General features: G+C 35.3%; 1 protein-coding gene across 1 annotated transcript in view; it reads left to right on the top strand.

Moving 5' to 3' along the window:
* The window catches only part of GALNTL6 (polypeptide N-acetylgalactosaminyltransferase like 6), a gene marked incomplete at both ends in the record, with an annotated part of 430,944 nt that overhangs the window by 155,916 nt on the left and 259,616 nt on the right, over positions 1-15,412 (top strand). Inside the window, one exon of the mRNA XM_084204418.1 lies at positions 4,405-4,513. Coding sequence (XP_084060544.1) covers positions 4,405-4,513 — 109 coding nt within the window. The remainder of the gene's footprint in view (positions 1-4,404; positions 4,514-15,412) is intronic.

Raw genomic sequence — 15,412 nt, 5'->3', positions numbered from 1 at the left:
ATGTGAAAATGAAATAGTAAGGCAGATGCTGTATGTAATGTTCCTGTAGGTGGGTAATCCCTTTTGGACTGAAACACTTAAAAATGTGTAACTCAGAGGCACATACTACATGTAACAAATGGTTGGATGATAAATTGCTGTAGGATTTTTTTGACAGTCAGTCAAAATCCAACACTTTGTATGCAGTGGGATATTTGGTGTTGCAGTAGTTCTGTAATGACGAAAATGGTTCATGAGGTCAAGGCTAAGGGCTGTACGGGCAGACTGCGCTATTTTTGGGTGACGCACAGAAATATTTTGGAGGGGTATGTAGCTGAGTATGTTTCAGCTACTTAGCAGAGCTGGTTTCTCAACCACATGTGTTGATATGTCAGTAAAGAAGATATGTAAACTTTACTTTTGTGTTAGGATGAGGTACTGGGGAGAAGCAGGGAAGGTGTGCCTGAGTCTTCTCTTTTCTCATATCTTGTTTTCCACCAGAAAGAAGCCTTACTTCATGTGTAGGAAGGAGCCATAATATTCTGAAGTTATGCTTTCCATTTCTAAGGCCCTTATGTATACCAAAAGACTACTAATGCTCTTACAGGCACACGTAGAACTAACACTTCACACTATCCATGAAGTGTTGCTGCCATTCAAGTACATAAAAACAGGATGTGCAAATAGCAAGTGTGTATTTCCAGAATCCCATGTCTCCGATGATGTATGGTCAGTAATTTGCCTACAGAGAGATGATAATCCTTGATAAATTTTTTCTTTTATGGATTGGAACCCAACCTAATTTGGTCATTTGTTTAAACACCTAAACACATTTTTGTGCTGAATTCATTATGCATTTTATAGCATAAATTTAATAATTTTGATCTGTTTATATGTTACCCCTAAAATGAAGAATTTCTTTTGTTGCCTTCTTTAGCATTTGTACCTATGTGTTGCGGTTAATTTTATTTCACTTGAATTCATCAGTTTATGGTTAAATATGTGTTCAACAAAAATTCAGAATCCAGATTTTTTGGCACACTCCATCTTTTGATGTCATATTCAGAACTTGTCATTTTGATGTAGAGTTGGATGGGCTTTCTTGTATGCATTTTTTCAAGTAGCAACACTTGGTGGTTGTTATTATCCAGCCATTACACCAGGGAGTCAGCCTGTGTATAACTAAGCCAAAACTGCTTCTAGTTTCATGGAAAACAGTTTAAATTTTCAAGGTAGCAAAAAAAGATGGAGAACTGAGAAAGAAAAGTATGTAGGGAGAAGACAATTTTTTTTATTTTCCTTCCTTCACAGTTAGAAATGCTTTAGAATTCGGAGCTCTTCCAGTCATTATCATCTGAGTAAAAGAGGCATGGAAACATATTTAGAGTTTTACAATGGAGCCTTTTAGCAGTTTTAAAAGATTCCAGAAAATGTGTTTTAAGGTCTTTCAAAACGCAATTTGTTTACCCTTAGGTAAAAGTAGGAAGAAGAGAAACCCATTTTCTCAAGTTCTTTTGTGTCTTGCTAAACAATATAGCAACTTGGAAAAAAAGAAAAAAAAAAACATCCTTCAGTCGCTGAGAAGGGAGATACTTAGTTGAGGGACTGAAGGCAGATTTCTTCAGAGCTAAAGAACTTGCACTGCAAAACTCTTGCTCTTCCTAGAGAGTTTGTCTGTGCAGCTCGACATCCCTTTCTAAGCCGTGTTTCATGCTCACTGCACAGGTGAAACTAGCGTACACAGAGTGAATTTTGTGAAGTCCAGTCCCTGTAGGGGTACAGTGCTCAGTCAGCATTGAGGCGGTGCTGTCTGAATACTGGTTTTACCAAGTGACACATGAGGGCATTCTATTGAATTCCCCTTACACTGAAAGGATGTTAGAGCTGAAAAACTGCCTTGGTACAATGTGAGGGAGTTAAGGGATTTATTAAAAAGAAATTCCAGCAATCCAAACAATACTCTCAGTAGTTAAACTGGAACTTCTAATAGCACCAATACAGTGGTTTGTTTCCTCTTTCCTCTTAGGACAATGTTACCATTCCAAAATATGAGCCACAGCAAGACTTCCATTAGTTTTTGTCTATCATATGCTATTTAGATTTATATTTATCCTTTTGCTAGATTAATTTTAGTGGATATATTTATTTAACCGTATTATGCTTGCAAGAGTCTCCTGGTACATTAGACTTGTAAATGCTATCAGGTAAAGTAGCTACATGTAATTAATATTTTTAAAGAGTAATGGCATCAAAATGCAAATAGATAACAGGAAAACAGCTGTAAACTCTGCTCCTCAGCTTTCTTTCAGTGTCCTGCAAACTTGCCATTTAAGTAACTACTTTTAGGGAAAGAAGCTAGCACAGCAATAAAAGGTCACAAAAGTAAACTTTATCCTGCTTTTGCTAGTTTAAATAGTCATTCATTTTTGGTTCCAAGTGATTCACACCAGCTGTGCCCATACTGAGAAGGGTGCAAGTTTAATTGAAGTGAATCTGTCTGGGTCTGACTTTAAAGAACCAGGTACTGCTTCAGAGTAGATTATTTTAGAAATTTGTGCCTAAGAATCATGATTAATGCTGTTGCAGCCTGTGTTCTACCTTATGCTTCTGACTTTAGAACCCAAACAATTTCATATTACTATTAGAACATTAGCCTTGTTTGAACTCAAAAATTATTGTAACTAATGATTTCATTTTAATAACATGAAAGGTTAGATGTTTTGATAACCTGATATGTTTTTATCAGGATGTATTAAGTTCTTCAATTCTTTTATGCGTGAACCTCTGACTTTTATCATATATGTCAACAGTAGTTTCTTGGAAAATGTCTGCAGAAGTGGTAATAAAAGAATAAACAAACTAGATTGCAGTTTGGCATTATGTAATATAAGTTGCCTTTAATACTAAAACTTAGAAATGTAGGCCATACTAGCCGAGTGTGATGGATTTTCCTCAGTATTTCAAGGATTTGTTGGAGAGCACTGAGCTCACGGCACTTTGTCCTGAATATCCAGCATTCTCAGCTGACCAAATGCAGATATTTTCAGCATAAATCTTTGTCAGCCAGGATTTCTAGCATCCTTTGCTTGAAGGTAGCCAGTCATGCCTGTTATTCCTAACTTCTTCCTTACAAATCCAAAAGCCTTTGAAACCCAGTTTAAGGTTGGCTTAGCAACCAGATCTGCATCATGTAGCTTGGCAAATATTTGTCAGTCCTAGAAAAAAGAAACCCTAACTGAGCACACTGGGACAATCTCACTTGGAGTCAGTGAGTGCCATCCAGTTCTGTGCAGCCAGTGGTGTAAATTCAGTAAGAGAGGATGGGTGAATCCAGTGTTCATTAAGTTTACAAACTTCAGACATGAAGAGCAAAGCTTCACTGTTACACAGGCAGGAGATTTTTGTACGGCTTTCAGTGTTTCCCGGTAGAAGGCTGATCAGATGTTGTATCCCTGGAAGTGCTGTTCAAGTGTGTTTTCTCATAACTTTGAGAGCATTTCTAGCATGCATTTCATACATGCCTTTTGTTCTGGACAACTTACTGATTTAAACCTGTAATTAGCAGAGCTAGAGTTTTCATGTTATTCTTATTAGCAATTTATCTATGTTTCGTGTACTTGTAATTGTACTCTTTGATTCTTAATTTTCATAAAAATACTAGCTTTTAGCAGAAAGAATCAAGAGAGGGGGGAAAAAGAGCTCTGGGAGTATAATCTTGCTTAGAAGCTAAAAGCAGTGTTTATCTTTACTCAGGAATTTGTAGTTTGGAAGGGAGAACTTAGCTTACCAACTACACATTGTATGGGGGTTTCTTTTCTGGGTACTCTGTGGGGCTGTGTTTTGGGGTATTTTTACCCTTACTGCTTATTGTGAAGATCTACGGGATTTGAAGGTGCTTTGAGAACTCCTTTGCTGTGGGCCTTTGATGCAGTCCTTTGACCTTGTGTGAATAACAATAACTTAGTAGCAGCTATTAAAATAAAACTTAGCAAAAAATAAAAGGGGAACTTTGTAAAGTGCAAAGTAACTACAACTCCAGTCTTGCACGAGTGATACTTTAAAGAAAAAATTCCGAGTCCTTCATGTGTTGAAGGATAAGGCATTTTTGAAACCTGTTCGGTTTAAGTGGTCCGTTTAATCTCCATGAGCTTCTTGCCAAGCAGTCATATCGGAACACTGCTGAAAAGAGAAATGTTAAGCTCCAGACGTTTGATATACTTCAAATAATTGTTTGTCAAGAACTAAATTCACTGTGTGTTCTCACAGTATTTAGAAAAATAACTTCATTTATCATGGTAAAGTTTCAATATTTGCATTGAATAAACTGCACATAGCTACTGCCATATTATGAGGGTTCCTCTGTAATAACATGAACCACTTATGTATGTGTATATTTATTTGTTTGTTTATTTATTCTCTTCACAGACACTTCCTTTGGGGCTGGGAGATGGACAGCTCTTTACCTGGACTGATGGCCTGAAAAGGAAGGACTGGCATGATTATGAAAGCATTCAAAAAGATGCTATGCGTTCAGGTATACATGAGTTCAGAACAAATTGGAGTGGTTTGTTTACTCATTCTTTCTCTCTCTAAATGTTCGTTCTTTGAGTCCTTTAGGAGGCATTCCTAACAACTTTTTTTTGATTGCAGCGATGTCACAAGGTCATCATGTTCTGAATTGAGAAGTCAGAGCAAGCACAAATAGCTTATCTCTGAAAGTAGCCAAGTAACGTGTTCCCTGCTAGTAACTACATAATGATTTTACAATCAGCAAAAATGTTATCAACAAATCATTTTCCCCATTGAAGTCTGTTGTTAGACTTTGACCAAACAGAGTTTTGTTTTGCAAAAGGACATATGTTAAAAATACAGCTAAGTCATCCTTAAGCTGATGAACAAAACCTGAGTTGAATACCTATAGCTGCCAAGCACCTTTGACACTTCTACCATTCGATCCTTTAGTCTTGCTAAAGCAACTTCATCTCATTCTGACAGTCTGCAATTATTTGAAAATGGGAGAAAATTGTGTTTGCAAATAGACTGAAGGACACTTTGTTACAGTGAGTAATGGAATTTTAATGTACCTTCACGTGCTGCATCCCATACGTGCAGAGTATGGTTTGTGTTCCTCTTTCTGTCATCAGAGCATATTCAGATTTGAATTCTTCTTTTACAACATAATATACAACTATTCAACATAAGATGAATTAAATTAAAAGGATGGAAGAGAAACAGCAGTTGAATTACGCCTTAATCAGTGTTTGAAAGTCATTATTTTACAAAGGCCAATCTACTATTGTAAAACAAATTACGCTGTCTTGATCCCACTGTCTTGAGACAGCCAAAACCTCCCCCAAAATATCTCTATAACTGAATCTCATTGACAGATTCATAAGACTTGGTAAGTACTTAATTTTGCAGGAGCCTGAGCTGGTAAAATATTGCAAGTGTAAGTTAATTTTTTAAGCTATTTTTCCCTTTCTCTTTTGAATCTTGATCACTAGCTAAAGAAATTATCCTTTCCTCCCACATGTGCTTAGGAGGTAAAAAAGGTAGGGAGGAGAAGCAAATTATTCTCAGCAATTTGGTAGTTGTCAGACCAATAATTGCTGTGTTCCAAATTGCTAAATGTAAAATGACTACTATGTAAGAGAGAATGTACAAAGTAAAAGCAGCATGTATGTGGAAACTTGCATATATGTGGGGAATATCCTTACTGGTTGGAATGGACATGCATGGATTGCTTTGGCATTGTACTTTTAATTTCTAAATATGTAATGTGGACCCCATATATTTTGGACAAGAACAGTAATACTTATGATTTTCTGATGGCTAGCTTAAAGCATTGCCAATATAATGCAAGCCATTGCATGAAGTTGGCTGAGAAACTTAAAAAACATGTTATGTAGCTTTGTAATTCCCACTCCTAAACCTAACATGATAACGTAGCATGTGACTATTGAGATATTCTGAGTTATTTACATTTTTTTATTTTACCATCTCTAAAATTGACATTTTAGAGATATCTTTTAAATAATTTATATTTTTCATCATTAAAATACCTTTTAATGCTTTTATTTGAAAATCAGGCTATGGTAATTGAAATGCAAAGTTAGAGCATCTCAATGCACTCCTTTGGGGACATACTATGTAATTTTTCTTCCTAATAACATTAGCTGAAATTATTAGGTAAAACAATTAGTTTAAAAACTAATAGTTTTAACTATTAGTTAAATAAATATTTTTAGTAAATAGTTTAAATAAATAGATTAAATTTTAACTATTAGTTAAAAATCTATCTTGAAAGCGTGATGTGAAAGGGTTTCTCGGCACATTTCAGGAAAGGCAGTCAATGCTTGTTGTACAGAAAACAAGAAAGGAGTGAAGTATTTTTGTAATTCAGTCTGGCTGTTTATCTGTAAAGCTTACAATTTCCTATGCACTGAGAATGTAGATTTCATAATTTCTAATTATGGAGAGGTGCTAGTTTCTTCATGACTGTTACTCTTTCATGGACAAATATTTTGATCCCTTGTCATTCCACCAATTAAAACCTATGTTTCTGAATTTGAATGGTCTCTCCTCTTAAAGTCAAGAGTAAAGCCTTTTGCAAGACATGCAGAAGACAAAGGTATTATTCCTATTTATTTTAAGTGTTTGTTACTTCACATTTTGTTAGCATGGTGATGCTTCTTGAGAAGGTGATTGAAGGGAAGGATGGAGAGGCAAGACTTTACATGTAGCCAGAACTTAATTTAAAAGCACTTTTGGAAGTCTTTGGAGAGACTTCCAAACCAGTTATAACAATATTAGTTGGTTAATCTTGATAGAAAAATTCAAGAAAACAGAGAAATGCTGTCCTTGTAGAAGGACTAATTGTTGTAATGTTGGTGGAACAGGGAAGTTACCTATTTAGTTGCCAATTATCCAGGCCCTGATTTACATGATATCAGAAAGGAATATATAATGACTCAAATATACTTCTTATCATCTTATCAGTACAGAATAGATGTAGTGAAATGAAAATTAAGTTATTCTGTCCACCCAATCACTTCCATTCTTCTCTGAATATTACTGTGTCATTAGCGCAAAACCAGTGACTGAAATAGGGCAAAAGGAAAGCAAAAGTTAATCTTAAAAAAAGAGTAATTCTTATCAAAACAGTTTTGATAGATATTTTGGAAGGAAAGAAAAGAAAAAGAAGTTTAATTGCTTCCATTTTCTAAAGTGAGCCATTAAGTCAGTCAGATATTACAATGGAGTGGGAGGGAACAAAATAAGCTAATCAGAGAGACTGACTTTATTGGAGTTTATAAGTCATGCCAGCTTTTTGACAGGAAATCAGAATTTAAAATACGACCTGTTTCTATTAATTTCTTTTCCTTTGGGAATACAGCTGATGACATGCCTTGATGAATAATATGCTTAATTTGCATTAAAAATATGAGAACTGTAAACAAATGCAAATCCTACATCTGTCAGTTTTTGTTTTGGTAAGTAATAAACAATGTCTTCTGTATATCAGAAGAATGATCTTGCTTTGGATTTCAGAGTGGTGCATGAACACAGCCTGCGTAGCAATGACCCAGGTAGCTCCTGGTGTGTTTATTAGCCCAGCTACAGCAATGTCTGCTGTGTCAGGGCACTGTAAATCTACCTGTTCTCTGCAGAACTAGGAGTCTGAGGTCCCTTAATGCTCCCATGAGGGATGAGATTCACAGGAGAGAGCCATGAAAGCACAAGGTAGTGATTCAGAAGCATCCCTGAGAGGACATGATGTTAGTTTCATCTCTATGCTTATATTTTGGGTAGTGAGACTGAAAGTCCTCAAGAACCAGTCAGTGTCATTGTTCCTCCATTTCTGAAAGTTATTTCATCTGTTTCACTCAATAAATTCTCAGCTTTATCATCAATTATGAGTAGTAGCAGTAATGATGAATTACAGCTCTTCTCAGGCAAGAGGAAGGATTCATACGTGTGATTCCTGGGCTTTTAAAGAAGTGCAGACTGAATGTTTATGTTCCAATATGGTGCTGTTTCTGATCATGACAACTTATTTCTAACTACTAGTGATAACTTTTTCAATGTAAAGTACTACAAAAGGATAGCAGATTGAATAGAAAAAAAGAAAAAAATAAGGTTTTATTTCTGAAAGCATGCAGTTAATTCTATCAGTGATATTAATAGCTGATAAGATAGACAATATACTGCAAGTGGTTTTTGTTTTCAGTTTTATTCTTTAAATACGTTCTTTTATTTCTTCCTTTATAATGCTTTGAGGTATTTTTGTCTGATTGCATGTGTATGCTGAAATGATTACATTCTATGAGGTGTATTGAAAATTTAGTGTAATAAAGTAATTTCTGAGGGAATGGTGAAATATAAGTAGCTGTGTTAATATAAATAAAAACCTTTGTCTTCAAAAGAAATCGGCTAAGGAATATAATAAGTGGCTGTCAATATTTTTATGTTTTGCTGTTGAACCATTTTGGTCTTGTCTGCTAATAAGATCTCAAAGGAAAAACCTTTTAGAAAGTACTGAGCACCTAGTGTCTGTTCCAGCAGTTACTGAGCCATTTGCAGTCTTTGTTTCTCCTATTTGTACATTTAAATAGCATGTGGAAGCTTTATGGGGAGGGAAGGAATGAAGATTGTAATTCTTTCCTGTATTCAGTATTGTCTTTACCTTTCTGCTTCTTCAAAATGTTACCTTGACTGGGAGAAGGGGATTTTAAAGATCTTGACCTTTACGTGCCTCAGTGCAGGCCTTTCATAGAGATTAGTTCTATAAACAAACAGACAATATGTTCTGTAGTTCTACAAACATTCTTACAGATTAGTTTTATAAACAAGCTAAGCAGAGATGTTGAAAAATAAGTGACCTGTACATGTTTGTGATGACGGTGGAAATAGATTGGAGCTTTGTATTCTTGGCATGGAATGTCAAAAGAAGGCAAAAGATATGGGCACTTTTGTACAGCAATAACAGGTAGTGAACAGCTGAAATATGACTTCAGTGTTAATTAAATTGTGCACTGGTGATCCTTTTTCATCACTTCTGCTCAAATATTTGGTTAATCCTCATAATAATTTTGAATAGTGCCAATTCTTAAATTCAGAAGAACTTTTCGAGCCTAGTGCCAGAGTGTTTCTAGAAGATATGAGGCAGAATGGTACAGAAAGCAACATTAATTGCAATTCGATATTTGGTATGAAAAAAATTAGCTCTGTGATACTTATATAGATAGATGCAATAAAATCTGTGCAAGAAAATAAATATGTAAAATACTGATTTACTTAGGCCATGTTTCATATGGAATTATGCACTGGAATTTTTTCAGCATTATGTATTAAACAAGTTTACTAAATTTAATTTAGGTTTTTGAACTTGCAATTCCTTTAGAAAGAATTTGAGAATTTGCAGTATAATTGGAACTGTAGTGGTAGCCAAGGTCTCAAAAAACAGCCATAACTTAATTGTTCATAGCATTAATCATGAATATGCTTCATGCATTTTACAATGTATTGTTTGTAGAAAAGAAAAATGTTTGTCAGTTTATCTTAATGCAAGTCTAACATGATTAAAAAATTCTGAACAGTAATGTTAATCATGGCTTGTCAAGTAGACAGCACGTGAAGGATGTATAGTATGAAAGATGGATGCAATCTTCTGCAGTTACATAAAGTGTTTCATGTATTTAAATGCATTTGCTGCATAAATCAAGTGCTGCAGACTGCGATCTGATTCTACCACTCTTAATGGTCTGGATGTCCTATTGAAAACAGTGAGATCAGCCTGGAGCTGGGTGCCAAGCATGATAAAATTATTATATTCTAATAGTGTCTTTTTTTAAGTTTAAACCCTGATAGCTAGAAAATACAGTTTGGTGTTTTGCTTTTTCATCACAAGGCCTTAAGGTATTTTGTAGGTAACTATAGACTGACTTCCCCAGTTTGTGAAATGGCATATCACAGTATTATTTAAGCAGTAGCGTGGGTACACATTTTCCCTGGATCTCAAGTTACAACTGGAAACAGTTACACTGCAGAAGAAGCTAGGAAGTATAAGGCTGCAGTTGTATAGAATTTGCCTCTTTCAGAAAACTGCGTACGTGACAGAACTAACTCTTGCCACTTAAATCTCTGAATAAAAACAGTTTATCAGTGGCTGTAAGTCAGAGCCCAGCTTCTCTTTTATAGCACAAAGCTTCTGTTGCTTTGGCCAGATATGAGGCCCTTTTTGTGGTTGAAGTAAATGCGATTCTTTCCCTGTTCTTTCTTGTCCCCTCTCCCTGCCACACACACATTTTGGAAACTCATCAGTTAAACCATTTAAATGTAATTAGAAAGCTAATTTTTAAGACCTACCAGGGTGACCAAAGGGGGGAAGCAGAGTTGATAATATGACTCCTGTTATTTAGAACACTAAAAATTATCTTCTGTATGCTTTTCTGTGCTGGGACTTGGCATGTTGATTTTTATCTTGAAAGCAGGAAGAAAATTGTATTTCCAGAAACTTGGCAAGAACTATCTATTGACTCTCACTGTATCACTGATACGTATTCTCAAATGAAACTAGTATACAGAATTCAAGAAGTGCTCTCCTAGAAAAATTATCTAAGTCACTAGGTTGTCATCTTTCTCTGTATTTTCATCTGTGTGGGGATATGTGGTTTCAAATCCTTAACAAACCAAAGTTTACTCTCTAGTACCTTCTCCCATTGTATTTGAATGTTGATCTGAGTGCTCACACAATTTTAAAAAGAAAGAAAGAAACAAGCCAAAACAAAAATAAAATTAAAAGAAAAGGAGCAGTAGATGCCATCTGCTTGGGATAGTCCAAATGTAGTATCTCCTGTCCTGTACAGCAGTGAAGACCTGTCTTCATGGCCATACATCAGTATTAGTGCTCAAGAGGTGATAGTGGTGAATGTATTTAATGAGTAATACTTGAGGATTTAATAGAGTTGCTGTCTTAAAGAAAGAAGAAACTTGACTTTATAAATTTTGTGTTTGGGGTTTTTTTGGGAGGGAGGGTATGAGAGGGCCTCTCAGCTAAAATGGACCTTTTAATTTGGTATTTGCACTCTAGAATGATGTTCATTTTTTGGCTGCTAGGCATCTTTCTCTTTGTGCTTAAACATTTTCAGGGCTATCTAAGTATTATTTAGTAGGAGTTCTATGTAGATACTTGGCCGGTTTGGTTTTATGTTCTTCTTTTTAAGAGAGTTTTGTAGTAATTCTGGAAAAGGGATTTTATCTGCGTAGTCTTCAAAAACATGGGGCTCATTTGCAGACAGTTTGGAACAACCAAACAGCTTAGAGACCTTCAGGATGGACCTGTTTGTGTATAAGGAGGAGGAGAGCTCTATGGACCATCTAAATTGATCTTATTAGTTCTTGTGAGGGGTGTAAAAATGATCACGTTTGTCAGTTCAGGGCAATTGTTGCTTGACTCAGTGGAACAAAGAAACATTGCTTAGTTTGCTGTGAAAACTCAAATACAGAGAAGCAGATGACATGGTTACATTCACAAAAACATTTTTGGAGTCTTGTTTTTAGCCTTTTGGTCTTCAAGAAGCCAACAAGATACTTGCGATTCCTGAAAAAAAAATCCAATAAATAGTGCCTGCTTTCCTGTCATAGCTTGCTTCTTTCTTTCTTTCTTTCTTTCTTTCTTTCTTTCTTTCTTTCTTTCTTTCTTCCTTTCTTCCTTTCTTCCTTTCTTCCTTTCTTCCTTTCTTCCTTTCTTCCTTTCTTCCTTTCTTCCTTTCTTCCTTTCTTCCTTTCTTCCTTTCTTCCTTTCTTCCTTTCTTCCTTTCTTCCTTTCTTCCTTTCTTCCTTTCTTCCTTTCTTCCTTTCTTCCTTTCTTCCTTTCTTCCTTTCTTCCTTTCTTCCTTTCTTTCTTTCTTTCTTTCTTTCTTTCTTTTTCTGAAATATGTGTAAGGTGACTTTCTTTCTTTTCCTTCCTGTTTTCATTAAATAAACTGACAGAGGAAAATTATTGGACTGGTGAAACCATTTGTCTGACATTCAGTGAATATATGTGAAAAGGCAGAGATGTATGATTGTTGTGCTATAATTTGCTTTATAGACACTAGCTCATCAAATTATGCCCTATAATCACTGCTTCTCAAGGAACAGAACTACTTTTTGGATGGGATTGTGTAACACAAAGTTCTCTGCCCTGCATGCTTGCAGTGAAGTGTTGTCTAGGGAAATCTGTCCTCCTCTTAATATAAAGAAAGAAGAAAAAGTAACCGCATTTCTAGGAGTGAGATCTGCAAACCTGTGTGACAGTTCTGCTGGCTACAAGGTAGAAATAAACTTCTTTACCTTTTTTTAGGCAATCTTGATTAAAAGTTCTGCAGGTGATGTTGAAATGTGAATAGTAAAACTTGCCAGGAGCTTCAGTGGAAAAATGCTCAGATTAAAAAAAAAAAAAAATCAAGATGCATATTTAAGTTTCACTATAGGTATTCTGAAAACATGGAAACAGTCTTTCTCTTGAAGTTTCTCATTAAGTGTTTTACTTTTTTATATTTTTTTAAAGACAAATTGATTTCAGGTTACCCTGACCATGACTTCTATTTTACATGCTAATTGGATACCTTGTATTCATTTTGGAAACCACTGTGAATGTATATGGTGTTAGTTTTACTTTGTTCTTGCAGGTTTTTCCATGCCTGTTTACAAAAGACGAGACTGATCTAAAATACAGCGAGTACTGGTGTGTAAAGTAGGGAAAGAGTGGTCTCCACAGGGCAAGTTGCAGACTTTCTAAAAGGATAATGATTCTATTGTCCTCCCAAATCTTGAATACTTCAAGGATTTCTTCGTTAAGAGACTAATCCATTTCTAATATTGTCACACAAAAAGAAAAGAAGCCTCCATTAGTTTATTTGGATTTTTTTTCTGTACATTTTGTTATCAGCTTTCACTAAAATGGTTATACTGTAAAGAAATCCAAACTTCATGTGCCTCACAAAAAGAATGAAAGCTGTGAGTAGTTAAAGTTCTGGAGGGCTGACATTTTAATTAGCTGCTGTTAATGAGTAAGTTAAGCAAGTTACGAACATACTGCCACTTCAGCCTGGTATTGAAATGACTTTTCCCCCCTCTTTATTCAATGAACAACTTTTAAAAATCTGTAATAAGCAATGATAAAGATCGTGTTTTCATCTTTTTTTCTTCTTTTTTGGATACTTCTGAAGTCATACATAGAAGTTTTGAGACCCTGAGCATTTCTTGGCAATAAGACAATTTTTCTCCAGTTTGAGTCTGTTTTACCCATGACAGCAGTTAGTGATTGATCTCTCCCTGCCCTTATCTCAACCCACAAGTCTTTTATTATAGTTTGTCTCCCCGGTCCAGCTGAGGAGGGGAGTGATGGAGTGGCTTTGGTGAGCACCTGGCATCCAGCCAGGGTCAAATCAACACACATCAGTTCCTAATCCAGTTCAAGTCCTTTGTCATAATTTCTCTCACTGTTGTCAAGGTGTTGGTTTACTATTTAAGCAAGTACAGGAAAAATTAAATTAAATATGTGCAGAAACACTTTCTCTAAGTTAAATCATATGAGATGCAGAGATTAATTAATAGCAAGGTAGACAAAGTGAGATTTTTTCCTCTCTGAAAAATGTGATCTGTGGTGATTTTTTTCTTTCTGCTTTTCTAGTTTTAAATATGCCTAACAAATTTAATGGTGTAATTTTGGGTAATGCATCTGAAACAAAACCTGCAGTTAAAGGAAGTCTCTGATTTACATCATATTCCTCTGTTACCTGTGCTTATGGAGGGCTGTGTATTCTTGCTCTCCTAACATGGTTGCTAAAGATTTTTCTTCTCAAAAAATGGATTTATTGAGGCGCTCTTCATCATACAGCCAGAAACAGAATTCAGAGTTATTGTGTGCTGCGTAAATACATCATAAATTTACATAATGGCATTTAACATTTTTTTAGAAATTCTCTTAGTGAGAAAGAAAATTTTAGGGACTTTCTCTATATACACCTGAAATTTCGAGGTGTGTACATGTGAGACTTTGGGCTGATACTTGACACATTTTTCTGTGGTAAAATTAGAAATTGTTGTTTTTGCTCAAAACCAAAGTTTTTTACTTGAATGTCTATCATTTATTAATATTAGTCAAGAATTTATATAAGATTTGGGGGAAAAAAGCTATTTTAAAATTTTGGCTTCCAAAAGATTGGTTTTTTGTTTCCCTCAACCCAGATATCAATAATTGAAAAAAAAATTCTTTTGGCTGAATCCAGACATCAGTTTCCAATAAGTTAGCTTTTTCAGAAAAGTTCCCAATGGACATATTGGGTTCCAACTGGATTATGCATAAATGCATAAATGTGCCCTGGGGATAAATGTTTAGTTGTGTTCTGTAAGTGATGAGTTGTCCTTTTGAATAGAAAATATTTTAAACTAATTAGTTGAAAATCTGTTCCGATCCTGGCTGAAGGTGGTTCATGAAGTCTCCACTTCTGCCTCTGCACGATTCGACATCATAAACTGACTGAAAATTTCAGTTGACTTTAGTACAGGAAATTTCCTCAAATTTGTGTCAGGCATTTGAAAAATAGTTGGAATTTATTAGACTTGTATTATTCAGAAAGATGTGAATCAATGGGAAGGGAGGAAAAGGGCTGTGGAGAGCTGTGCTGTGCTCAGAGCAGGTCAAGCATTGACTTCAGCTCTCCTTACCACAGGAATGTCAGTCAGTTGAAAGGCTCTTGAAAATAAAGAATGCATTTTAAGCCATTTTAAAAACCATGCATTTGAGAATGAGTGATAAAAGGCAATATTAATGATTGCAACATTAGTATCTTTTAAAAGAACAAGGAAAGGCAGTGGTTGGGAAGTGCAGTGATAGTGAATATATGGAGCAGTATATGTAGTATTGAAAGCTTTCACAAGAGTAATGTGTCTGATTTGCCAAAAGAAAACATAAAAAAAGAAGGACATTGAGATTCAAAGTGCTACTTTGGGTGTGACAGAACAAAATGGATTTTGTTCTAAGTAAAGCAGAAGGACTTAGGCAGGCCAGTCCCAAGAATTTGGCATTACTTGTCTCAGTTGTTCATCTGTATTTGTATTGCTTGCCTTGATAATTCTTACATCTCTGAATTTTTAGGGGTGCCTGTTTTTTTATATTATCCTTAGTAATTATTTGCATACCAAGCTTATAATGTATAAATCTGAACAGACCTGAAAAAGCAATAAACCGTTTCTGTACTGCCTGAGAAACTTGCAAACGCTACTTGCTTATTGGCATTCTTCTCAGATTTACGGAAGGAATGAGCTTGTCCTTGTCACTGAGTCACCATGTGGGGAATCAGATGGCTTAGTTCTGCTTCTTGGGTCTGCCTCAAACTTTAACTGTGAATATTTACTATCTCCATATGTAAGAATGGTTATTTTT

Source organism: Fringilla coelebs (assembly GCF_963513975.1).
Source record: "Fringilla coelebs genome assembly, chromosome: 4".
Lineage (NCBI taxonomy): Eukaryota > Metazoa > Chordata > Aves > Passeriformes > Fringillidae > Fringilla > Fringilla coelebs.
The sequence above is the reverse complement of the archived record's forward strand: the minus strand, read 5'-3'. Positions and strand labels throughout refer to the sequence as shown.